At 42.2% G+C, this 26295-nt stretch overlaps 2 protein-coding genes across 3 annotated transcripts in view; one reads left to right on the top strand and one right to left on the bottom strand.

The window, feature by feature from the left end:
* iyd (iodotyrosine deiodinase) overlaps positions 1 to 1538 on the bottom strand; it is a 4444-nt gene extending 2906 nt beyond the window's left edge. The window contains exons 1-2 of the mRNA XM_086190185.1: positions 1398 to 1538; positions 96 to 401 (exon numbers count right to left, since the gene is read on the bottom strand). Coding sequence (XP_086046311.1) covers positions 96 to 141 — 46 coding nt within the window. The 5' untranslated portion in view covers positions 142 to 401; positions 1398 to 1538. The remainder of the gene's footprint in view (positions 1 to 95; positions 402 to 1397) is intronic.
* ppp1r14c (protein phosphatase 1, regulatory (inhibitor) subunit 14C) lies at positions 1289 to 26295 on the top strand. 2 transcript variants are annotated; one of them, XM_086190186.1, is made up of 4 exons: positions 1293 to 1614; positions 20296 to 20379; positions 21468 to 21500; positions 23888 to 26295. In XM_086190186.1, exons 1-4 carry the CDS (start codon positions 1381 to 1383, stop codon positions 23960 to 23962), a joined length of 426 nt encoding a protein of 141 aa, XP_086046312.1. In that variant the 5' UTR covers positions 1293 to 1380; the 3' UTR covers positions 23963 to 26295. The 2 variants fall into 2 exon arrangements, with proteins under 2 accessions (XP_086046313.1, XP_086046312.1); XM_086190187.1 differs by lacking the exon at positions 21468 to 21500 and having other exon boundaries at positions 1289 to 1614.

The raw sequence follows: 26295 nt of genomic DNA, 5'->3' as shown, positions 1-26295 counted from the left end.
AGAACTGCCATACAAAGAGTTATGACACGCCTAAGGTCCACGTCCAACGTGGCCCTATGGCACAGGCGAACATTTGAAGACAAATACAACCGTACCTGAGTTTGCTGTATTTAGCCTAAATGTAACGACTGCACACATCATGGTCCATGTGTAAAGTGAAATAATGTTTGTGATTATCTCAACAAATGCAAATGATCAGGTTTATGAATCAGGTTCAACCGGTGGCGCAGTTGATCTTCGCTCCGCTTCCTCGGGCGTGTGACTTTAACTGCTATACAAAGGATGGACACTAGGTGGCAGAAGAGCACGCTGGAAAGAGCTGGGCTGAAGCCCTCTAGTATCCGCTCGCTCTCTCCCGTGTTGCACCGTCAAGCACCATTGAGGGAATTTTGGCTGGAACGCTGCAAAAAAAAGGGAGAAAAAGAATCAGTAAAATTAAGGGGTAATTTTACACGTTTACCTGAGGGGGAAAAAAGATATTGACTTATCAACTGAGTATTTAGATCAAGTCAGCCCAAAACAACAAAATAATAATAATAAAACCCCTCAAAGCCCTCTGTGGAGTTCCAAAATAGTACCTCTATTTCATCAGACATCATGCATTAACTTGAATCCCGAAATTTAATTGTTGTTGTTGTTCCCAGTTTTGTTTACATTTTTTGATGGAGTTTTTCACTTTACACTTTGGATTGAGACCATTGTTACGTAAAGGAGCCACCACCGTCATGTGATCACCCCCCCCCCCAAAAAAAAAGACCCACCAGCGTTTCTACTCAAGGTTATAAGTTTTCGTCGAGATATATATATATATATATATATATATATATATATATATATATATATATATATATATATATATATATATAAAATTTTAATTTTTGGTCACGAAATATAACTTTCACTTACAACTGAAAGAATTTGTGTGTGGCTATTTGTTCCTACAGTTTTTATTGATTACTGACCAAGATATATAAATTTTTTTTTAATTAATATGACCCCCAAAATTGTATTTGTGGCCACAAAAAGGGATTTTGTTTCCACAGTTTAATTCATTCGTGGCCTCGCGATAAAACACGCTGCTTCCCCGCAATGTTACTGGCAATGAGATGTAATTTGTCCCCCCACAATTTCAACAAAATGATGTACTCCGCTGTCTTCGTGTTTTTATCTTGATGAGAAAATAGATTCGAGCACATCACAACAACAAGCGGCTAATTTCTTGCAGTGTTGGCTCCGCCCCCTCGGCTGTCTGCGGCGCTGCGCTTTAAATAGCAGCTGTTTAAAAGCCCTTGACTGTTCTCCTGTCTGCTGCAGCCTACAGTCCACCTCAGCACCCACCACAATCATTCATTTCTGTTTATAATCCAGCACATCCCCGCAATGTCGGCCGCCAGTACCGAGACTAGTGCCCCGCTTCCCACCGCCGGCAGCCGCGTCTTCTTCCAAGCCGCGCCCGGCGTGGGCTGCGTAGGGTCTTCTCCCATCACCGGCGACGACCCGGTCCAGAAGAAACAGGGTAAAGTGACGGTGAAGTACGACAGGAAGGAGCTGCGGAAAAGACTGGTGCTGGAGGAGTGGATCATCGAGCAGCTCAGCGAGTTGTACGACTGCGAGGTGAGTGATATCATTCTGCACCTGCTGCGAAACACCTAAAAACCATTAGGAGGTTCTGGTGGACACGTGAATGGCACCCGAAACACCTCCTGAATTTTTAATACCATAGGCTCCTTCTCCGTGGAGCCACGCGTCCACTGCGCGTCGCCAGGTGCTTCTTTGTCCTCTCTAAAAGTGAGAGCCAATAGGCTGCAGACCGGGGAAGACCAGGAGCTGACTGCTATGACCTCTTTGCTGAATTGCTCGCCTCCCTGACTTCTTGGACCGCCTTATCTCCCCTGCCCTGTCTGCTTGCCTTAATAGGGAAAGTGAGTGAGTGATTGAGTGGTTCGACGAGGAGCGAGAGAAACCGCACGGTTGCGCCTTCAACGCGCCACTTCCCTCGGTCTTTTTCGAGGAATGTGCCGGTGTGTAACTCTGTTTCTCTCCATTTTCTCGTGGGTTTGTCGTTTTCTGCTCCTCCTTTCTATTTGAGCAGTGTCTCTGCTCTCTGTGGCCGAGTGAGGCTTTTCATCCCTGCCTCCTCCGTGTGACAATTTTTCTGACCTTTGAAACTCTTTTCACCTTCCGATCGTCTCCAGACGTTATTGACAGCCAATTTGTTTTACCCCACTATTTCTTTATCATCTAAAGGGAATGTGACCACGGGGGGGGGGGGGGGGGGGTAGAGAAAGGCTGAGATTCCTTAAGTGTGTGTGTGTGTGATTGCCCGCTGCTGCCAAAGCCAGCAGGAGGGGGGGAGGAAAGAAGGGCAGTGGGTTAAGGATGTGCTGATGCTGTGACTCTCCTGGCCAACCAATCATGTCCTTTGGCTGTGACCCCCTTACTTAGAGCAGAGGGTCTGCACAGACACACATATGCACGTACACACACTTGCGTGTCAGCCAATCACAGATGGAAGAGGCGGCGTGCGCGTGGCATCCACACGTGCATGCCCACATGAAGCTGCCAGACTACACTGCAGGGATGTTTTATTTCCATATGAAGATGTTTGACAGAGGTGTGTGTGTGTGTGTGTGTGTGTGTGTGTGTGTGTGTGTGTTCAGTTTTGCTGCATGCTCAGAATAACAAAGGTGCAGCAGGAAGTCAGCGTCAAAGCATCATTTTCTGTCTCAGTTGACTGCTGACAGAGCATTGCAATGCAAATGTCTCTCCTCCATACTGAAGGCAAATAGGTGTATGTGAACCACAAACCTTAGCTCAGCCTCTAAAACATTAAGAAATTGCTAATTTAATGATAATATGACAATCTAACCTCCTGAAGTACGGATGCGCCGATTATGACGCTCCGGATTTGAAGTTCTGCTGATACCAATTGATGTTTATTTGTGGATTTTATTCGCTGATCTTTGGTTCCTCTTCTGTGGTTCAAGGGAAGCAAGAAATTATCATGGAAAACAGCATGGATTTTCTCTTTAATTTTGGTTCTTACAGCAGTAGCTTTGAGAGGACTGCTTCAATCCTACACAATTTGGAGGCGTTTTATGTAATCTTACACATTAGTGGTTACGCATCAGTCAGATGTCCATCCATAATTTCCAGAATGCTGGCAAAGGAAAATTAAAATTCATGCTAAATATTTTAAATATTATGGGAATGTTTGGTGTATGTTCATGTCACTGAACATTAGGTGGTGTACTAACTCCCATCTACTGCTACAGAAGAAGAAGAAGAAGCAGCAGCGAGGTAACGTGGCAATGGAGAGTTAAGTTTCTATCACCTTTCGTTTTTTGCATTTATCTTTTTGCAATAAACTAACGTTTCCACATCCCTCAAACTGAAAAATTTACTTAAAACTAGCAATTTGTCTTTTACTTCAGTTTTGTTTTTAAAGAAATGCCCATTGAAAGGAGTGCGATGGAATCAGATGTAATGACCGCCACCGCCACCGCCGTCTGTGAATGCTGTCTTGTTTGTCAGCTGATGCAGAATTGCAGATGCGCGGCAGCTCCCGAAGAGTTGCACCCTCTCTGCTTTAAGTATAACTCACAAACTGTAACTAGTCGGTAACAAACGCACACACAAAAAAAAATAATGATACGCAATTTCCTTTTGTAGCCTCAGCTGGAGATTTTATAGCCGAAATCTAGTTTCCCTCTGTCTTTATAGCCCTGCTGTGCTTCTCAGGCAAGTTGAAAAGGACAGTGCGGCCTGTTAGTTAACTGGTTTACATTTCAAAGCTGGCTGAGCACAGTCAGTCTGCCATCAGCAGGTGTATGATTGATGTTCAAGTCCAGTGATGTTTTCACAAACATCGGCTGTTGGATGTGGGCGCCGCTGTGCGCCGGCCAAGTGATGATGTCATATACGGGCTTGTCATGGGGAGGCTGCATTCGCCTCTTCTCCTCCAGGAGAGGTTTTCCCAAGAGGCTTTTTTTTTTGTTGTGGTTCACCTGTGATTTGTGTGAGGATCACGGGATGCATTCCCTGTAGGGATGGACAGAAATCACTTCTATCAGTCTGGCTGTGAAATAAAACTGTCCTCTGCTGTCTTCAAATGTCTCTGTCTTCACTTCAATTTAAAGCGTTACTTCAACCAAAAAAGTGCCTTTTTAAAAAAAAAAAAAAAAAAAAAAGTGCCTTTTAGTGACTCACAGGTAGTCTTGAGCTGACAGGGACATTTTTTTTTCTGCATCACTTCTTTGTGACTCCAGAACTCAGACAGCACGAGCTACATACAGTTTATGTAGGCGGAAGTGAAATGCACCTGACAGCTAGCAACAGCAAAAACATCTGTTTACAAATGTGCAAATAAAAGCGTTTTTAGATTACTGAACTTTTGGCTGGAAAAAAGAAAAATCCATTATACCGGATGATGCACTTGAGTTTATTATGGATGGATTTTGGAGAGTTTGGCTGTTGTTTTGTTGCTTTAGCTGTCATTAGCTTCAAGCTTAATCTACTTAGCTGGCTCTCTCTGCTTTCTGGAGTCACATCAAGTCATGCAAAAATATCTTTTGTGAACTCAAGGCACTATTGTGAGTTCTTGACAGTTTTTGGGTGAAGTTTTGCTTTAATGGCAGTGGCGCTTTTTCATGTCAACATCACATCCGTTGTCTCTCTACTGTTGTAGGCAGTCTGATATCATACATGGCGTTGGCTGCTCATAGAGAGACATGGAATCTGTCAGGTTTTCAGCTTCGCTACGCACAGCAGGTAATGAGAGCAGCATATCGTTATGCTGACACGTTGTCATTCGGCGTTGCATTGTTAGGGCTCGCTTTCATGTGTGCGTCAGTCCCATGAATAGATGGATGATGACAGTGTTTGAGCAGGTGGACTTCACTGATGGTGTTTGATCACCTGACTGTAAACAGGAAGTCACACTGACATTATGCCTGTTAGCACGTCCATGTGCGGTTCTAAGTAAGACAGTGAGAGTGTGTGTGTGTGTGTGTGTGTGTGTGGGGGGGGGGGGGGGGCAGACTGCTGATTTGGCTGCCTGGTCCAGCCTAAAGGTCAGCCTCTGTATCAGTTTCACACAGCAACTTGATACAAGAGAACATCAGTGATTAGTGTGTGTGTGTGTGTGTTGGTGTGTGTGTTTGTGGGAGGGGAGTACCCTGCTAAAATTTGATTTAAATTAATTTATTTTTTATTGTCTGTCATTTTAGTTGCATTTTAACCTACAGCCAGTGTGTGACAAAAAAAACCCTCTCCTCTATGAAGGGAAATATAATTAACAGTCCTTTTTCACAGCAGCCATTTTGATATTATGCAGGCTCACTGGAATTGACTGACACCCGGAACAGGGTCATAAATGATGCTATTAGTTTCACCTGTGTGAAAAACTGTCAGTCTGACAAAATGACATGTTAAATAAGCACTTTGTCACTGAAATAAGTCAACTGTCACTGACTAGTCAAGCTTCTACATGCTGTCTTGGAGTGATATTCTATGTATGGATAAAAGAAACATCGTGGATTTTGTACAGAGCTCCATTAGCTAGTTTCACCTTTTTTTTCTAGTTTTTATATTTATAGCTTGAGGCGACAGACTCCATACTCCTGACCGCGTGTGTGGGAGATTCACTGGTATGACTATCCTGGCACCAGCTCTTTGTTAGATGTAAGGGAGAGGGTTTACACACCAGCTTACCAGGTAGAGCACCGGTTGTCTAATAATACGATGCTTCCGGGTTCCATCTGAGGGCCCTTGAGCAAGACATTGAACCTGCCACAGCTCCAGATGCATTCGCCATCCGTGTGTGAATGTGCTAGCGAATTGGCACCTTGTCTAGCAGCTTCTGCCACAAGTGTGTGAGTGAGTGTAAAGCACTATGGGTGGTCACAGACAAGACAAGGGCTGTGTACTGTAAATAAAGATCAGTTACGTCATTCTGTCTTGTAAGCAAAGTGAAAAAGCATTTAAGGTCGAATATTTCTTTAACTACAAGACACTTTGAAATGAGTAAATCATCAAATTTAAAATTACAATCCTCTTGAAGCCTCCATTTGCGTTGAGCCTCCATCTTTCTGTCCTTTCGTTCTCCAGGCTGTAACAGAAGGTGAGCTTTGTCAGAGATAGATTTCTCTTGTATCTCATGGGAGATGTTGCCTCTGTTCATTTCACTGTTCAAAGGACAGAAAGGAGAGAGAGCAGAGAGGAGAGATGCTGAAAAAAGAGAGAACAAGAAATGGGGGGGGGGGGGCAAGGGCCCAAGTGCTCCCAGTGCAGCTCTTAAAGCAGTGAAGGACTGCTGGATCTAGCATCTCCTTGTTCTTTTGTTCTCTAACCCATTACTCAAACAGGAGCGTTGCTGCAGCTCCTTATTTCTTCAATACGTACATTTTAGCATCCGTCTCAGATGTAAAATGACAGTAATTCCACACATTTGTCAGCAGGATTAACAAAAATAGGTCTGTCAAGCAATTAAAAAAATTAATGTACTTAATGACATGTTGTGCGTTTCATGGAAATGAATGGCGTGTTGCAATTTCAGGCCATGAAAAACACTAAAAATATTTCATTTCAAATAGATTTAGGTCAATTAATGAATAGATGAGGTTAGGCACTTTTTTTTTTTTTTAATTTCCATCCGTTCAGGCCACTTTTAACTGTTCATAGGCAATAAGGGCCATTCGGGTCAAATGTGAGCCAAATATTGCCAACAGAGCATCTCAGGTCACTATATGGAAGGAATTATGGCAACTTCCTTTGCCTAGTTCCATCATTATTTTGCATTTGGGGGGTTCAGTGATGCACCTCTGTAAAATTACAGGGGAACTTGAATAGACTGACCTTCATTGAGACATTTACAAGATGAAATGCACACATTGGTTGAAGCGTTAAATTCGAATTGTGTAAACTTGTCTATTGCAATATTAAAGGAAGTGATTGCATTATTTTTGAATACCCTACACACCTTTCATTTTAAATGATGAATCAGCTACCTAACAGGAAAAGATTAACGTTCGTAATTGACCAAGTGATGAGTCATGGTATTGCTCATGCTTTTAGGATCCGGCGAATCTTTTTAGAATGTTTTGAATGAGTTCTTACTCATGAAGTGCAAGTCAAAACATAAATCAGCTTTTGTCTTCCAGAGTATTGTCTTATCCATTCTCCATTTAGCTCTTTTAGACATTTGGATTATAAAATCAGTTATTTCGTATTTTGAGTTTCTCCATCATTTGCTGACCTCCTCCATTGCCTCTCGGGAGTCCAGATTCATGCTGGTTGAGTTAAAACAAACTGTGTCACATCACCTCTGCGCGTTGGGGTGCAACAACAGCAGATAGAGATCTTGTAATGTCCTACTTTTTCATGGCTGCTCGTCATAAGGCCTCACTCAATGGAGCTTATTCATGTGTACACACACAGACATTGTCCACGTTACAGTGTTGGGCCCAGGGCCTTGTGTGGATCTGTGTTTGTGTGTGGGAGGCTGTTCTTGTTTTTTTCAAGATATTCTGCCAGTGGACAGCGATCAGGGTACCTCCATGAATGGAAGATGAGCTTGAGCGCGTACACACACACACACACACACACACACACACACAGAGGTCGGGGTACATATTTGAAGCAAATGGAGCAAGGGGAAGTAGGGATATTCATAGATGATGCTCGCTGCTGCTCTAGTTCTCTCAGGATAATCATCATCATGGGAAGGGGTGTGGTCTGCTTTCACGCTGCTTTGTAGAAGGGTCTGTCTCAAGGCGGTGTATGAGTGGGCTGTTCCAGGGTACCACAGGGAAAATGTTCTTCTCTATGCCAGAAGACATTTTATTTTATGGTATTTCAGATATTTTTACTGAAGCCCACTGAGTTTGAGATGGAGGAATCTGACGTTTAACAAAACTTACATCTTAACACAAACTCCCTCCTGCACCGCTATAAATACCACCTTCCTTCCTCTTACACCCCCCTTGCTTCTCCTGTGACATTATCAATACCGTCTCTCATCTTTCACGTTTTTGTTTGCAAAGAAGAAGAACTGCAGCGTGTCATGTGAACCTCACATGCTAGCAGAGGAGGTCTAAACGGTGCAATTCAAGCCATGTCATTAGCTACGGTCAATAGACTAAAGGATAGCATGTTTGTTAGCTAGGAATGAACACGGCGAGGAACTACGCTGCCATACTGGTGACCGGACAAACATTTGTCTACCAGCCAGATGACTGTTGTGCCAAAGGTACACATTTAAGTTTCTTCATTATTTGCCAAAACTTTGTATCCCATCACCTTTGACCTCTGATCACCTTTGTGATGGATGTAATTTACCTTAATGATCAATTAAGGACTCTTGACGGATGACGGGAAGCTGCTGTCTGTTACAGCTGTGGGTTCCATGTCACACCAATCCATCGTAGCAACTCAAGCAGGATGAGTGCTCCACCAGCCGTAGTAACCTTTACGAGACGGTGAAAAGATCATTCAGTGTGTTTACAGGTTGTGGGAAACAGTCCATTTATTATGTTTGTGCATCTAAAACTTTGAAAATACATCTAAGCATGTAAGTCCTATTGAAATAGTACTAGGTTGAAATAACCTGCATGTGCATGCTGCAATCTGACCCAAATCGAACGTGTGTGTTCTGCACATGCTCCACAGGTCCCAGTAAAGAATTTAGCCCAAAGGTCGAACAGCGCAAACTGGAGGAAGATGTCATCAAAGATGGGGTGAAAATGGCTTACTTTCAGGTAGATGAGGATAAATGTAAAGCTTTGTAAAGTTGTCAGTTTCCCTTTTGAAGTTCAGCCGTTCGAGACAGTTTACCAACTTGTTTGATGTGTGAAAGGTCAACTGGAAGAAAAGCTGCTAGTTGCAAAGATGCACACAGCAAATTAAATAAAATTCAATTAAATGAGTTTTCAGACATCAGCCCTTCATAGTTGCTCTTGATGTAGGCTCAAGGATGTGTGCAAATGTAGTAATATTACAAAAAATAATTCCAGCCATGGTGGGGTTAAGTGAAAATGGTTGAAGACTCAAATGCAGAATGACCTCAATTAGGTCGATCATTAAAGCGAGGCTGACAGATCGAGACGATCAATTGCTTGTTTTTGTGAGTGACCTTGATCTGACTGGGAAGGTCGTCGTGGTGTTTGTGTCTGTTAGAGACGTTTATCTGCCATTTAAATTGCAAAGATAAGACCTTGCTTAGTTAGGCGTGTGTGTGTGTGTGTGTCCGAGCATATGTCAACACATTTCATGTAACACCTGCGTACACATGCATCTGCTGCTGTAACAAATCAGAGGTGCTGACACGAAGGCCTTTTAGCGAGCAGATAACCAACAGCTGTTGAAACAGTTATAAACACACACACACACACACACACACAGGACAGAGGTGTCAAATATCCATCTCAGAAGCAAAACGAAGGGCAAAGGTCACCACTATGTGTTTGTTCCTCTTTTCTTTCCCCACTTGTCTCCATGCACTTACACCTCCGTCAGCACAGCCATCTAGCTGGTTTACATCCCATCCCACTTTTCCCTCGTGACTCACGTTGATATCCGTGCATTTTGAATTATTCCAAAAATGCCGAAAACGAAATACAGATCAAAATATCTGAAAATGTTGATGGAAACTTATAATCTTTTTTTTTAAAAGCCCTCAATTTTGAAAAACATTTTGCTTGCTTTTTTAAAAAGAGGGAAAGCGTGAAACCCCTCTTTTGAATGACATAGCGCAACCTTGAACCATGTGACTCGGCTCATGCTTCCGCTTCCAGCGCGTTCACAGAATTCCCAAACATTTCCCGAACATTTCCTTTGTTTCCTGACAACAACTTGCCCAACTTTGGCGTGTCAATGCTTGAGATGACTTATGCTTTTTCTTCTTCCACTGTTTGAAGTCGTGCGCATCATTGCCTACAGCGCCATCTTCAGACAAAAATTCTCACGAATTAGTTAACTCACCCCAAACCAGTTGATGGAAATGCACTAACAAGCTTTTTTGCGATATTAAATTGCCTTGCCGATCAAATTGTAGCGCAACTAATGCTGCCTCTGACATTTACCCAGCTGTGCGGCTTTAATATTCCCATTTTCGGGCTGAGGAGATGACGGTTGTGTCTGTTTGCAGTGTTATGTAAAAACGAGGTTGCGGTATTTCACCATACCATGTGGAGAGGTGCATATTGGGCTTTTACGAAATCGCAACATTTAAAACCCATGAAGATGAACAAGGAATGTGTCATAAATAATCAACATCCAGTAAAACTGTGATGATTAAGTAATCATGCTGAAAAGATAAAGCATTTTTCACTTCACGCTTCCTCCCTTTCCTTCCCCTCCTTTGTGGATTCCCACTCTATTAACCCTGTGTACTGTTTTGTGAGGCTTAGCTGTGAAAATGTCATACCGCCGTGAGATGTTAAGATTCATTCAGCATGCAACAAGAAGAGAAGAAGATGAGGAAAAATGTTGACATGTTACCAACTTGGATTATAGGTCTCGCAAATATAGCCCGCATTTACATTTTCCAGTCCTATAAGTGAAAGCGACAATCAGCGGCGTGCTTTTCACTTCCGCATTTATTTATTTTTTCAAGTTGCGTTCCAATTTTTCATTCATACAATTTCTTCTTTAAACTTGGGTCAGATGGACTTTCAGCTGCAGAGCGACTGAGGCTCGATTGTAAAAGGAAAATAAAAGGGGGGGGGGGCAACCAGCTGCGTGTGCATCCAGTTGCAGCAAAGTAAAAGCCTTGAGATGCTAAAAAGGAAGCGATGTTGACTTTTCACACTCACACACTGACTTCCTTGTGTTCATCTGACATCTCCTCCCATCCAAAGATGATTCAGTTAATCAGTGCTGTCATTGTCAGCAGAACGACACCATTTATAAACTGCCTGTTTACAAACACTGACTCATTGTGTTTGGTCGGCTCTGCGGCAAGAAAGCGAAGAACGCCAGTCGTCATTCACACGTTGAGTGAGAGAGGAGGAAGAGGAGGAGGCGGGTGAGAGAAGGAGAGGGAGCAGATTTTTGTTTTGACTGTCAAAGTCAGCGGGGTGTGTTCATGTACTGTAGGTGTGCAGTTTTATGTGCTTGTGTTCAATGCACACATGGTATTAAAGTGTGCAGACTCGCCGAAACCACAAGGAGGATGATGAATAGCTGGAGCTGTTGCTGCATTGCCTTTCCTGTACGTCTTCACGTCAAAGATGATGCAAATTACCCCTCTAATTTGAACAAACTCATCTTGACTAGGTGGTTGTTTACCCTGGTGCTATCAATGTTTCCAGCCCGGTGTGGCCAGAGGCGACGCTTTCCATGGAGGGCAAAAGGTTCAAGTCGGCCCCAGCTGTCAATACAGTAGCCACAGGGAGGAACTGTCTGCCTGGTAAATACAGTAGAATGAATCATACGCCCTGTAAAATAGGGTCACAAGACAGATGCTTCATTTTCACGTTTGATTTTGCAACAACAGCCACCGTGAGTTTAAACTCAGGATAGTGACAGAAAGCTTGTACGCGAGGTGAGGGAGAAAATGACAAAACCTCATCTCTAAAGCCTGGAACAGCATTGAGGAGTGTTTCTGACTCGGTAAACTCACAGCACTATTAGGCTAATGTGGCTAAAAAGTCGACTGCTAGGATCAAATATTATAATAATGATGCTATACCAGAAACAAAGCGATAAGTAAGGTAAGGTGGAGGGGCTTTGTTCCAGGCTCTGACTTATTAAAACCCTCTGCTAGAACCTGTATTTTATCTACTCGCCTGGGTGGCAACATTTTTAACCAGCTGATTTATCGCACACCTGGACTCTGTATTAGCGACACAATTTGGTCTACATACACTTAAAAGTATCGAGTTTGGTTCCAACCCTGATGACAATGATTCTGCTTCGAATTTTGGTATGTAAATTGTGAAAAAACTCATCCATCAACTCCATCCACGTGTCCCAAGCTGCTAATCTTACTTTTGACATCACTGGCAAACAGCAGAATCTCAACCTGGATATCTGCTTGCTACACTCCCCCCCCCCCCCCCCCCCAAAAAAAAGATTCTCAGTTCCCCCTGAGGTTTAATTATAGCTGATTGGTTCCCACTTCTATCAGGATGTAGGAGTTCAAGTCTTTTACAGTCTTAATTACTGATGGAGAGTTATATTTGAACAGGGGGACGGCATGTTGACCGCACGATGACAAGATCCACTGGAAGAATGATTAAGACATTAACATGAGAAAGAGCCTCAAAAATCCAGTGAGCATTAGCATTATTTTCTCCTTCGAGGGTGCTATCTTCTCTCACCCCCACCCCCTGCAGCTGCCTGATACATGTCCTCTGGAGTACAGCTGAATCAGCATGGGAAGAGCTTTTGCTGCAGCATCCAACTTTTTCCACTAAATTCACATCGTCTGTTTGATTTCAGCACATTGTATCACCGGAGCGGCGGTGCTCGGTCCTTGTCTGGGTGGGTGGATGGGGGGACTCTCTCCTTAGTCATCTTCTACTTTCTGGTTTTTTTTTGTTTTGTTTGTTTGCCTAGACTTTGCATGACATGACTTTCCAAAACAGTCTTCATACTTTCTTCTACCTTCACAGGAACCCCTATTTGATCTCTCCCCTTCACTCCCTCCTGAGCCGTCATCTGCCTCTGTCCTCCTGTTCAACTCCACAAGGCCTCCCAGCTCCTTTCTCCACTCTTTGCCGTGCGGTAGCTTCTCTCTCTCGGTCTCTCTGTCTCTCTCTTTCTCGCTCTCCCTCGTGTCACCCGGTCTCATAAGATGAATCCATCCCACCTTGAGCTCCTGCTCGCTTTGATGTGACGCCGCGTGACAGTGGCGTAGCGAGAGGAAGACAGCTGAGCAAGGAGATTTTCTCTGTTGCACAATCCTCCGCTTCCTTCCTCTCCGCCTCATCATCACGGTGACCCACTTATCTGTTCGTTCCCCCCATCTTACTTTCTCCTCCTACAAAGGTATGCATTGAGTTTTATGTTTTCATTAGCAGTATTTTTACAGTTATGTAAACTGCAGAAAATATCCGGCGGAGGGGTTTAGCCTGGACTAAGGAAGAAGACATTAAATTGGGGATGGATGCTTTTAACTTTGTGAAAAACTTGCTTTTTCAACATTGGTTTGGCTACGGTTGCCCTGGTGGAGCTACACGCCATCTCAGTGCCCTTTTGGGACCAGCACGATCACAAGGTCTCATCCTAAACATTTAGCATCTTTTTACCTATAAAGTCTTTCTCATTCCTACTTGGTAAACCAGAGATTATTGGGTCAGGGACCGTAGGGATCGGGTACTTAGTGGTTAGGGTACCACAAGTCTCTCGGAAATGAGGTCTGTGTAAACAGCATCCCAAAATATGACTCAGAATGTGCACAACATCGCATCAGGTCTCCTAACCTCACTTTCGGGTTTTAAACATTTCATCACACATTACAGTATATTTTGGGAAAACAAGTGTGTGTGTGTGTGTGTCTGTCTGTCTGTCTGTCATCCACATTTTTTGCCTTTTGCTGGAACAGTATGTCTCAAGATAGCATTGGGGACTAGATGTTCTTTCGCTTTTTGTATCACTGAAACATAACCACATTATTTCTTTCTTCTGAGACAGACAGACACACACACACACACACACACTCCCAAATATATAATATGAGACCAGCACAACTGCTAGCTATATCGATTACTGCGCCTCCATTTTCAGCATCAGTTCCTGACAGCTACCATGAGCTGAGAGATTCAGATACCTTTTTTTCCTTTTTCTTTTGCACCCCGCTTTGGCTGTATAATATGTAATAATACTTCAATAATAAAATGATGAATTACCACACAATCTCCAACTGGCTTCTGTAACTCAATGTCATCTCCTATTAATGATTTCTTTCATGAGCTTCCTTTCGAAAATCAATAAATAAGCATTCACACTTATTGGACATCTTCCGCAGCTCCCATGAACATTTACCTGAATGGCAGCGAACGTATTTCATGTTATTACACAATTTCCATAAAGAATGTGTTCACAACTTTGGTGTGAGTTGTAATCGCTGATGTGTTTTGAAAAAAAAAAAAGGTGTTAAACATGTCTGAACAAGCCATGTTCACTCGACAGGAACAGAATTTTGCTGTTTGTTATTCTGAACACTCATTTCTACATCACGTGGTTCATTCTAAACATCAGATAGGGAGAGGCACTTTTTCTTAAATGGTTGTCAACCCTCCCAACACACACACACACACACACACACACACACACACACACACACACTTCCCCATAAGTCAAAGGAAGTCACAGGTGAAGCATCACGTCTAGACAGACAGCCAACGGCGTGTCCAAGGTGAGTTGAGGGGCTGCTGTTGGTCCAGACATGTCCAGGAACAGCTGCAGTCTCCCAAATTCTGACTCTGTTACCAACTGAGGAGCTCATTTTTTCTTGACTGCTCATGTTGTCTTGAACGCAGCATTAATCTATGTAGAGTAAACCACAGGAACGCGTTTCAGAGTGGCAGCCGAAACAAAAGCTGGACTGAATTAGGTCAGAAATAAAACTTAAACAATTATATCTCTATATACTGCAAAACACTTTACCAATTACCTCCTTACCAGCTTACCAGGACAACCTTTTAATAGGTCTAATCATGAATCACTTGGCCTGCGTGAAGTGATTCCCGGTGACAAGGAGTTTGACTCTTTGTTCACGGAGAGTGTTTGAATGGAGTTAGTGAGTCACAGGGTCAGGCTGCTTACATCAGCTTTGATTCACTGCATCACAGAGCAACCAGACTGCAAATGCTGCCGGCTGCTTGGCTGTCGTTGAAAACAAGTCTGACACACACAAGAACACACTTTCTCTGCACAAATAAACAAACAAACAAACACGGCTGCTGGCTGTTTTGACTTCTTTTTCTCTCTCAGATTCTCTTTCAGCTTTGCTTTTTCTCTTGCACAGACTACAAAAAAGTTTCCTTCATTTCACAAACATTTTGTACCTTGTTATCTCTCTCTGTCTGTCTGTCTCCTTCACACACACACACACACACACACACACACACACTCGTCTCTACGCATTAAACACAGCATTAGCTGGTTTCCACTTGTCATATTTGTGTTGCACAAAAATTGCCTCTAATAAATACACCAGCATTGACATCTCACCATCTTAGTAGAGATATTTATTTAGATACTATGTTTCTTTCTTTCAAATACTGATTGTGAAACCTGAATTTGTTTCATCCAATACTAGAGGTGACATACATGTATAGTACCTTTTAAGCATATAAAGCCTGTACGGATGTGATATGATGTCATTATTGTCGTATGAGCTTGCTCGGTTAGAAGTCTTTGCTGTATAGCGATAACTGAGCTAACTGGGAACTAGCAGCGTTCAATTCCTGGGCTGAAGAATGCAGTAACTCTTTGTATTGTCTGATGATCGTGAGCCTGCACCTTCAGGAGAAGGCGGTTCCTGTACTAGTATCAGTTCAACTCTAGTTCTTGTGTCTTTCCCCCCCACCAAATTGTCAGTTAATAAAGAAGTATCGTTGATTAGTCAATAAATGGTTGTAAGTGTGTTGTTACTCGCATTGTAAACACTTCATAAACAGCTAATTAGCAGTTGTAAATTATTTATAACCTACTGTAATTTCCCATATATCAATGCAGGGTCACTATTTGGCAAGACAAAGGTATGCTACACTCCTGCATTTTTATCCTTCAAGGTTAAGTGGAATATCAGATCTTGGTCAATAGCGACTGCACATCTGTGTGTTGCAAATGAGGTTACATTCAATTTACAAATGTTAATTAATGGTTTATGATGCGTTTACAATGTAGCTGATAACACACAACCATTTATTCATCCTTTATAAGAGGCAGGAGAACCTGCTGCCTGCATGCTACAAGCGGATAACAAAGATGTGCACCAACGGACGCCAAATTAAACTTAATCAGAAAATGATTCTTCCAAGCGTTTGTTTATCAATTGATTTTGTTTTATGAAATAGTTGCAATCACTATTTTTACTGCATCCCTTTTTTTGTTGGCTCAGTCTCATGTGCCTGCCGCTGGACGTGTAGTCGTCTTTATTTCTGCCTGGTTTCTAATGCTTATGCTTATTGTGATGCTTTAAAAAAAAAGTGCACGTTACAAAGTGTGTTGTTGTACCTGAGGATATATGTATCCTTTTTTTTTTTTTTTTTAGGAGGTACTGTATTACTTATTACATTCAACTGGTACCTTTTTTATCTCCTGTCATATGTACAAAGTCAGGCCTGTCATGTTGGCAGGCTTTGCTGTTGGCAGGCTGGAAAATCATTTTCCCCGGGGTTGTGTGACCTCAGCTATTTGCGGCTCTAAATCGCCAATCGGACAACAACAACTTCTGTGAGTGTCTTTCCATTCTAGTCGCCGCGTATGGTATATTTAACACACGTTGGTACGTTTTCGTAAGCTCAGCTGAGACGCAAAGCCCTGCGGCGAGCATTTCTATACAGACAATTGCTGGCAGCATGAAAACAAGTGTGTGTGCAGACTTGGCGGTGGGCTGCAGTCAGGCTCAACTCGCCATAGTCATCACCGATCAATGTGACAGGGGGTGATGGACTGCCTGCTGACATGTGGAATAGTCAGGGACACACACATGGATGGACAGACAGCCCTTCACCTCCTCATCCCCTTCAGAAGTAGGTCAGTGTGTTAAATTCCCTCTCCTGACTTCTCGTTACTCATTCTAATTCACTTATTCATCTCTATTATTAGATTCTCTCGGCATGTGAGATCGCAAATCACTCAGTCACGACAGAGACCGTGATCTCTGTAAAAGTATCTCACACACGCGCGCACACACACACACACACACACACACACACACTTCCACGAAGCTGCTTCCAGATGACCTTTTAAACAGTAGGGACTATTTGGCAAAACGCAAGAGAAGAAGGCAGCTTAGTTATGTAGAGTATCACTGAACAATCGTGATTGAACTCTACTTCGCTGTGCTCGAGACATTCTTTCTTTAATGCGCCCAAAATAAACTCGGAAGAGAGAGCCAAGAGCAAGAGGGACACGTGGGAAAAGATTCAAGTAAGAGAGATTTGAGAGCGAGACGATCCACGTAGGATCCCTTCAAAGATGCTGTCGGAAAACAAACGGAATCTTTTAGTGGACAGACTTCGTCTGGCACCATTTTGCTGTATGTTAGTTGGGGTCGCAGTGCTCTTGTTCAGTCGTGGAACGATTCATACCATATTGATCCCTGTCAGTCAGTTCCATATATAGAAAAATGCATTGAAAAGTTCAGGTGTGTTCAATGACAAATCAAGGTTGTTCATCCGGACTGTTGTGTTTTCAGTTTTGTTGCATCTTGTGCTTGTTAATACGTCGCAGATTATATGTGTATACACATGTATAAATGTGTTAGACAGTACCATCTCACATCAAACATTGTGGCGTTGCAGAAACGTTCTACCTGTACATCATAACGTATAGACGTAAGAAAATCCTCAGATCCTCACAAATATCATTCACACATTACCGTTTAAAAAGGGGTTTTCAAAGAATAATGATGTAAAAGTGAACATTTCCTTCAATACTTCAAACCATATCAAAAATGTAATCGTAATTTGATTTTTTGGTTTTTTTTAAATCCCGCATCCTAATTGCGCAATCATTGTGACAGCATAAAACAAAGAAATGTGCACAATGGTTTGCTTTTTTGTACAAACATATGTACTTTGTTTGTCAGGATATTTTCCCCTCAATTTATGAACTAGTTACTTGTAGGGATTAGAATTTGCTATTGGCTCATTTCTTTAGAGGACAAGAGGCTCAGCTACTGGTGTGTTGGAACATCAAAAAATGATTTGGGATGATAAAACTAAGCAACTTGACCATCTATTTACATGTTGCCTCTTTTAGGGCTGTGGCACCTCACAAACATGAAAAACTAAAACACCCTGTGCATTTTAATGGCTTTAAGTTCATTTAATGTGTCTTCTTTTTAACACAGTTGCCCTCTTCAACTCTTTTCTCCAGTCTTCATCCCTCTTTACTCCCCCTCCTCCTCCTCCTCCTTTCCTGTGATGTTTTACATTTGCATATAACCTCAGTCCTCTCTCTCTCTGTCTCTCTCTCTCTCCCTCTCTCTCTGTCTCTCTCACGAACACATGGACGCACACTTTGATATGTTCTGCCACCTTCCCTCATCTATCCGCCTCTCTTTCCTGTTCCATTAACAAGGGGGATTTCAGACAGACAGTCAGGCCCACTCGCTAAGAGTCAGAGGGAGATTTCAGTGAAAAGAGGTTGAGGGGGACACTCAACTGTGGAGATATTGAGATGCTTAAAATGCTACTTGTGTAAATGCGTCTTAACAGCTCAGGAATGAGGATGAAAGTGGAGGTGTGTGTGTGGGGGGGGGGGGGGCAAATGTGGCTTGTGATGGGAAGCAGGTATGACTGTCAAATGGAACTTTAGCAGACTTTACATTTGTTTCTTTCCATGTAATCACACTGTCACACATAGAGCTCATAATAAGCCGCACTTGCAGACTTGCTATTGTAATTTCATAAGGTATAATTGTGTTAATTCCATTCTGAGCACGTCAACCCTCCCATGCTAAAGGTCAAATGACAGAGGCTGCCAAGCTTTAAGGCTGAGAGTTAAAATCAAACCAGCCCCTCCATCCTCATGTCTGCTGCCTCTGAATACCAGCGCTGGCTCGGGGCTAAAGCATCGAGGAGTCCCGTGGGACTCAAATACACCACAGAAGCACACGCACTCAGCTGTGTCTTCATCATTTCTGAGGACGATGTCTTGATTTACATTCATCCATTCTTGGACAGCGTAATCACCAGTTGACAAAAACCAAGCGACAAATCTAAAATCTAATGATTTACATCATGGTGGCTTGCTGGTTTCCCTCAAACAAACACACACACACACACACACACACACACACACACACACACAAAATGGAACCAAGTCTTTATAATGTGTCAGGTTCATGTCTCCCACAACATAAGGAACAGTGTGCACATGTATAGGATTATTTAAATCACTGTGAGGCGATTCACATTCTACTTGCCTTAACGTAGCCTTAACACTTTCATCATCATTCTGCTGTAGGATGCAGTGACACTGCCCTTGCAAAATAATGTCCGGAGGAATTAATTGGGAAGCTTTTTTTTTCTTAATTCATTTTAACCTTTTGGACATCTCAGTGATGGTAATGAGGGTAGGACAAGCACTGTTGCTTCATTTTCCACTCTTAGATTTTTTTCTGACGGTTGGAGGGATTGAACCAGCAACCCTCTGGTGGTAGGCTCACATTCCCAACCTTTAGGCCTCAACCACCACCCACAATTTTTGACCAACTCTGCTTGTAATATTGATAGTTTTATATTTATATTTCGAACTATTTGATGAAACAACCCATCAGACTGCTTTTACCATATAAATCCAAAGAGTAGCCATTTTTAGCATCCAGGTTGCTACTAGCTTGCTAGCTTGTAGCAACGGTGGCATGTTTAAAAGAGGTGGAGACGAAGAGCCTAAACCTTCATTATGAATTCTATCCCAGAGAGTATGTTAAGTTACACACACACACACACACACACACACACACACACACACACACACACACACACAAATACAAAAGTGCATGGCACAATTTATGCCTTCACTCAGTATGTTGTATGTTGGTCCTGTAGGACACATAAATGCCACATAACCTTAATTTATGACCATCGTTTTACAGATCGATGTTAAGCAATAGGATGAAAACATTCAAACAGAAGTAAAATCAGGAAATGCCGCCGTATGGTTGAAGAAGTTGCTCTTTTATATGGTAACAGTGGATTTATTTCCCAGAAGGGAAGAGTTTAGAATAGCTGGAAGCTCAGGCTTGATCCTCCCTGCATGCATCGCTTGCACACGCCTTGTGGTGAAATAAAATGAAGCAGAGGGAAACGGGACCTTTTGAAGAGGTGTTTGAGGAGAATGCAGCCTCTAACCACAGGGCCACTGCAGCCCGGCCCTGACGGACCAGCGCGGCAATGACATTTCCATGTGACGGCTTCTCACATGCATGCGTACTTTGATTTTTCTTCTGAGGGGTGGAGTGAATCTGGGAGGTGTGTGAGGAAAATGAAAAAGATTTGGTGTGGTTTTGTGTCTAAAAACAGTTTTTCCACTTTTAATTTCCTGTGTAACTCCTACACGTCCTTGTTTTCCTGTCACTGCCCGCCATTAACCAAGATCGTCTTTGTGTTCCAGGAGGAGGAGATGCCTGAGGTGGAGATAGACATCGATGATCTACTGGAGGTCAACAGTGATGACGAGAGAGCCAGTAAACTGCAGGTACACCCCTTTTGATTGTGTGCGTTTCTTTGTTTGTGCCTAGGAATCTATTTTTAGCGCACCTTTATGTAATCTACTGTAAATAGATCATTAAAGGTGATTTAAAGGAGAATTGAAAGCGTTCTGCTTCATATAATCTGTTAAGGCTGTACACTGTTTCTCTTCATCGACCTACATTCGTTGCAATTTCCCCTCTGGAAGTTTGTTGATATAAGCAGAGACAGCAGCATTATTAGATTAGAAACTGGATTAGCAACATGTTTTCTGAACAGGCCAATCTGGCAGAAAATACTTGAAGTGAAAACAACCTGTCAATGCGTAGTTGCAACACGTAATGTGCGCATCATAAATTATTATTTTCCAGAGAAATTGATAATCAACGAGCTGTTGTTTGTCAATCATAACTTTAACTGCTGCCCCCTGATCTAGTTTCTATTGACTTTGACTGTATGGTGCTGATTTGGGGAAAAACAAATTTGTGCCGCCATCAGATGGCGGGTTTCACAGAGCCATCTGATGGCGGCACCCATAGAAACATATGGAAAAAGGATGGACAGGCAGGTGATTGGATGAACCATCTGTCAGTCATGGGCTATCTTCAACCAATCAGATCCATGAATTCAAGTCGAATCCAAAGTCAGCTGGTAGCAGAATTTTTAAAAAAAATCCTTTTTTCTGCATTCTTTACTTCTCTTTCAAAGAAGCAATACTTTCCAGTTCTGATATAACTGATGCTACATAGGTATCCACGGTAACCTCTTCTACTATGGTCACATCTAAACCACGCCCCCTATCCCCTCCAAGGACACTTAACTTGAAGACGAGATGGTTTGTGATGTGGTCTTTTGATATGGTGATCTTGTTAAACCAGCCGCCTCACAGGTTATAAACCCCCACCGTGGCTGCTGTGGTCCTTTCATGTATTTCTTATATATCCGCTTGTTTCTGAAAAACTGCTGTCTACATTTGAAGAGCAATGAGCAGTAGAAGAAGAGCCGTTGAAAGCTGCCGAATAAGAAAGCAAGAGACAAGTAGCTGTTGTATTTTGAAGAACTCGGAAGTACTCTTTGTTTTCTCTTCCTCCACAGGAATCATTAATAGACTGCTACAAACCAACAGAGGTGAGTGTTTGTGGAGAACCCTTTACATACTATAAAATGGTCAATATCAATGACCTGGCTGCTTGACAGAATTGATCCTCACACCAAACGTTCGATGCACAGGCCTATATGTTGAAGCATCATGTCCTAGATGTGTGTGCGTTTATGGTTTAATGTCTGAAAGCACACACGCGCACTCACAGAACTGACAGTTTTCAATATTTGCTTGTAAAAAGGCGTGTGTGCAGAGTTGTTAGGTTCAGGTGAAGTGGGGTTAAGCCATTTTGGTGATTTAAAGGTAGTACAGGCCAATCACATTACAGTCTGGTCCAGCATGGACATCCCATCTGTCGTGTGTGTGTGTGTGTGTGTGTGTGTGTGTGTGTGTGTGTGTGTGTGTGTGTGTGTGTGTGTGTGTGTGTGTGTGTGTGTGGCATTAGGTCAGACTATGACAGCCACTACAAGGTCAATAGTAGCTGTAACTACAGTGGCCAGCCAGGTTGACAGCCGCTGATGTGTGTAAATCCCACACACTCACACGTACACAAACAAATACGCCTTAATCCCCAGAGAATGGAGGAGCACAGATGCCACTTGGAACACAATCCCACAAAGACGGCATCAGCTGTCAAAGACACAGAGATGATGGAGGGAAAAGGTGAATGTGAGGAGGAGGAGAGAAAGATGAGTAGATGAAGGGAAGAATTTTGAGGAAAATGTAAAACAGGCTGGAAGAGGAGATGAAGAGACAAAAGAAAAGGGATGTTACAGATAGGATAAAGATAGAAGAGGAGAGAATGGAGGCATAGATGCCAGTAATTAGGTCATCAGTAATGTCACTCTGGTGTGTGTGTGTATGTGTGTGTGTGTGCGCGTGCGTGCGTGTGTAGGGGATATAGTCCTATGTATTCCCCTCAGTCACTATTTCAGACCTCTACTAGCAATTTGCCACATTATCGGCAGATATTGGTCCTTTTTTAGTATTGACATCACACTGATTCGAAAAACTAGAGCCTATATTTGATAAATTATTTCAAGAAAATGTTACTTTTTCATAATCACCATGTTTAAACTCTACAGATTATGTCTACATCGGTAAATATCAACCATTGAACAAAATCTGTCGTAAAATATCGGCATATCTGCAAAAAACAAAAAACAAAATCCCCCCCCCCCCCTGCTTTTCCCCATGATCAAGTATTTCATATATTCATCATGACTCTTCAGTAGATTCTCTGAACCACACAGCTCACTGGTGGTCAGGCGCAATACAGAATTCAATAACAGTCGAGTGGCCACCAACATCCACACCCACGAGAGGCAGATTCTGAGTGGATTATCTCCAATATGTATTTACCACACCACTACTGGAGGCCTGCAGTGTGCCAGCCAGTCTCTCTTTATATCAGTCACAATGCATGGAAGGCAACAATCAGAATTTTGTCATGTTGCTTTAAATGCTTCTCATCATGTCATGAACAGCAAGGGTGTTATCTCTAGCGCCACCTAGTCTCACGTTCCTTTCATTGCCTTTCTCTCATTCACACATAAAGTGAAGCATTCCAAATGCAGCTTGTTGTTTTCACACAGGTTTTTTTTATTTTTTGGACTATTTTTTTTGTCCAGGACTTCCTCGAGCCTCTTTTATTGGACAGACATTAGAGCGATATTGATCCTCTTATCTAACTCTCTAAAAGTAATACAATCAACCTTTCTTTTTTTGGAATTTTTCCAAATGTTTTTCCACAGTTATGTAACATCGCAGTGAAGCCAACACACAAATAACAGCGGGAAACCTCTTCCTGCTTTAGACCTCCAGGATCCTCAACCAGAAATTCAGATTTAGTGGGAGTATTTAATAATCTGCTACCGTGAAAGACCTCTTAGAAGTGCTAGAAAATACTAGCCATGCTTTGAGGCTGCCACACTTCTTAAATATTAAACAAATTGATGTCGGGTTTTTTTTTTTTTAATTCTTATATTCTAACTCGGGCTGCACGGTGGTGCAGTGGTTAGCACTGTGGCCTCACAGCAAGAAGGTTACGGGTTCGAGTCCCGGCTCGGGCGCGGGATCTTTCTGTATGGAGTTTGCATGTTCTCCCCGTGCCTGCGTGAGTTCTCTCCGGGTACTCCGGCTTCCTCCCACCGTCCAAAGACATGCAATTGGGGACGAGGCTGATTGGATTCTCTAAATTGACCGTAGGTATGAATGTGAGTGTGAATGGTTGTCTGTCTCTCTTTGTTGGCCCTGTGATGGACTGGCGACCTGTCCAGGGTGAACCCCGCCTCTCGTCTGTAGATGCTGGGATAGGCTCCAGCCCCCCCGCGACCCTTACTAGTAAGGAATAAGCGGAAGACGACAATGGATGGACATTCTAACTCCTTTTTTTTCTCTCTCCTTTTTCTAGGACTTTGTTCGTGAGTTGCTGGGCAGGATAAGGGGAATGAGAAAACTAAGTGCACCAACCAAGAAGGGCCTATAATGGCTGTAATGTCCACAACATCAACTCGGATTCATCAAGTTAATCTGCTCAACACGGACGTTCATCACAAGGAATAACTCGTCAGAACATACAAGCATTATTAGTAATTACTGCAGACACCCTGAGATCCATGCATATAGCACTAGACATGCTCATTTCACTGCCACATACAACAAGGTGTGTTACAATATTTGACAGTTGAAATGTACGGAAGTTAAAAAAAAAATCACCACAAAAAAGGAGCTAATATGTTTAAATAGCGTCAATAATGTCGAACCAGAACTGTGCTTTAACATCGATATATCACCCGATTCCACATTTCAGAGCCATGTTTTAACTTTTCAAGCCGATGCGGTAAGTCTGACAGCCCTTTAGACGAAACTGATCTCAAAAAAGGGAGATGGTTAAAAAAAACAACATGTTTATACTGCAGTAGGTGTGAAATTAGCTGTAGCACTATGTAAACGGTGCGTCATCTTTTTTTTTTTTTTACTGAGGTGTTTCACTGTTACTACTTTAAGAAAATATACTCAATGTTGCCATTTATTGTTGGTGTGATTGAAAATGTGGTCCTCAACAGTTTTTTTGTCCTGCTTTCAAGTCATTTTTTCCCTTTTCGATTGCAAAGGAATTTTATTTAATAACTTTATTTAAAAGAACATCAATTCTGTCATTTTTGTGATGTGTAAACCCAGGAAAGAGTGGAGGATGTTTTTAGCAAAACAGGTTAAATCGTTTTGAATATATATATATATATTTTTTTGCCAGTTTTCACCACAGCAAGGCATGATGGGTGTTGTAGTTCTCTGTATGAGACTACAAAACCTGTATGATTGGCAGCCTTTTTTTTTTCTTTGCATAGCGCTTCCATACTTCATCATGCAACATATCAGTTACTTGTTTAAGTTTTAAGCACAAAGCCCAAATGTTGCAGTTGTTTCTCCCACCCCCCCACGGTTCACCTTTACTAACTCGCCTCTCTAATAACGGCTGATGTTGCCTTTAAGGACATTCAGGATCAGTTCACCTATATTCTCAGCACTGAACCTTAACTACTGACAACCTAAAGGCAAATAAAGGTTGAGTCAGGACCTGAAGACAACTTGAAACTTGGGACACTTAAACCTGTCAGGTCCTTTTAGGGAGGGTGTGCCAAAACTGGGAGTATTACATTCTAAATGTCATACGTCATGAGGGCATGTGTGACGCAGCATTTCCGCAGAGATTTTTTTTTTCTAAGAGCTTGTTAAACATCTTGCAATTGCAGAATTCCAGATTTAAGAGCTGGATTAGGTTATTTATTGTCGTGCACACTCAGAAACCTGTAAGCTGTGGTACAATCATGACTCTGTTAAAGGGTTGGGCCCAGTTTCACTTCCGAGGATTCAACGGTGAACCAACTGGAATGGAGCAGACCTAAACCTGCCACATGATAAACCCTCAGCTGCCAAAGACAAAAAGCAGGGCAATGTTTGATTTTAACATAACACTTGCAAAGCAAAGCACCCGTCTTGCATGCTATCAATAGATAAAACACTGACAAAGAGTATAGATATAAAGAATATAATCAAGCAAAAAAGGAAGAAAAAAAAAAACTTTTGACTTAGCTGCCATGTATGATTTTTTTGTAGAACTTTTATTTTGAAACAACGTGACAAACACGTTGGAGAGAATCCAGGAAAATTTTTTAAATGGTGCTGTTTTTGATGTCCTTCCCAGGTTGTGTAAAGGCATTTTTCACTGTCGATTGATGCCGGAAATGTGTCTGTTGATGGAGTGCTTGTAGTCTAACGTGACATCCTATTTTCTTTTTCTTTTTTTTTTACATTTTGACCGGGTGGATGTCACCAAGTGTTTGTATGTTCGGGGAAGAAAAAAGGTTGTGTGTTTTCTGGATCAATGAACTGGAAGGAAAAGTTCAGGAGGAAGCCATTATAGGCAACTGAGGAGGAGGATTCATGTTGAGGTGCATATAGGATTTTCTCTATATAAGGAAAGAGTTCAGGAGCAATAGGTTGATATTTTATGATTTATGGGATGTCACGTGGAGAGTATTTTGAAAGCGTCCGTACTAGAAAGCTTTACGTTTGCATGTATTTTTAAAGTAGCATGTCAAGGGGGAACATTTTGTTGGCCCAAAAGGTTTTTATTTCACAAAATAAAACACTTTCCTTTTTATACCTTTTATTAAGACTAAAATATTCCGTTTTTTTTTTCAGCTGCAGTTTGTTTTTTCTGTACATCCACAATCTTGTTTTTAAAATGTAATGTGGTGTGTGGTTTGTTTTTGCTGATAATAAAAATGCAGAATGACTCTGTACTGTTTCAACTGA

The sequence above is a fragment of the Aulostomus chinensis genome, chromosome 20, assembly GCF_037954235.1.
Source record: "Aulostomus chinensis isolate RoL2024-O1b breed Wild chromosome 20, RoL_Achi_v1.0, whole genome shotgun sequence".
Classification (NCBI taxonomy): Eukaryota; Metazoa; Chordata; class Actinopteri; order Syngnathiformes; family Aulostomidae; genus Aulostomus; species Aulostomus chinensis.
This window is presented reverse-complemented; position numbering and strand designations above follow the sequence as displayed.

Coding starts and splice junctions, on each gene's coding strand:
- ppp1r14c (XM_086190186.1), top strand. CDS start 1,381: ATGTCGGCCGCCAGTACCGAGACTAGTGCCCCGCTTCCCACCGCCGGC. Junction 20,380..21,467: donor AGAGAGCCAGTAAACTGCAG/GTACACCCCTTT, acceptor CTTCCTCCACAG/GAATCATTAATAGACTGCTA. Junction 21,501..23,887: donor ACTGCTACAAACCAACAGAG/GTGAGTGTTTGT, acceptor TCCTTTTTCTAG/GACTTTGTTCGTGAGTTGCT.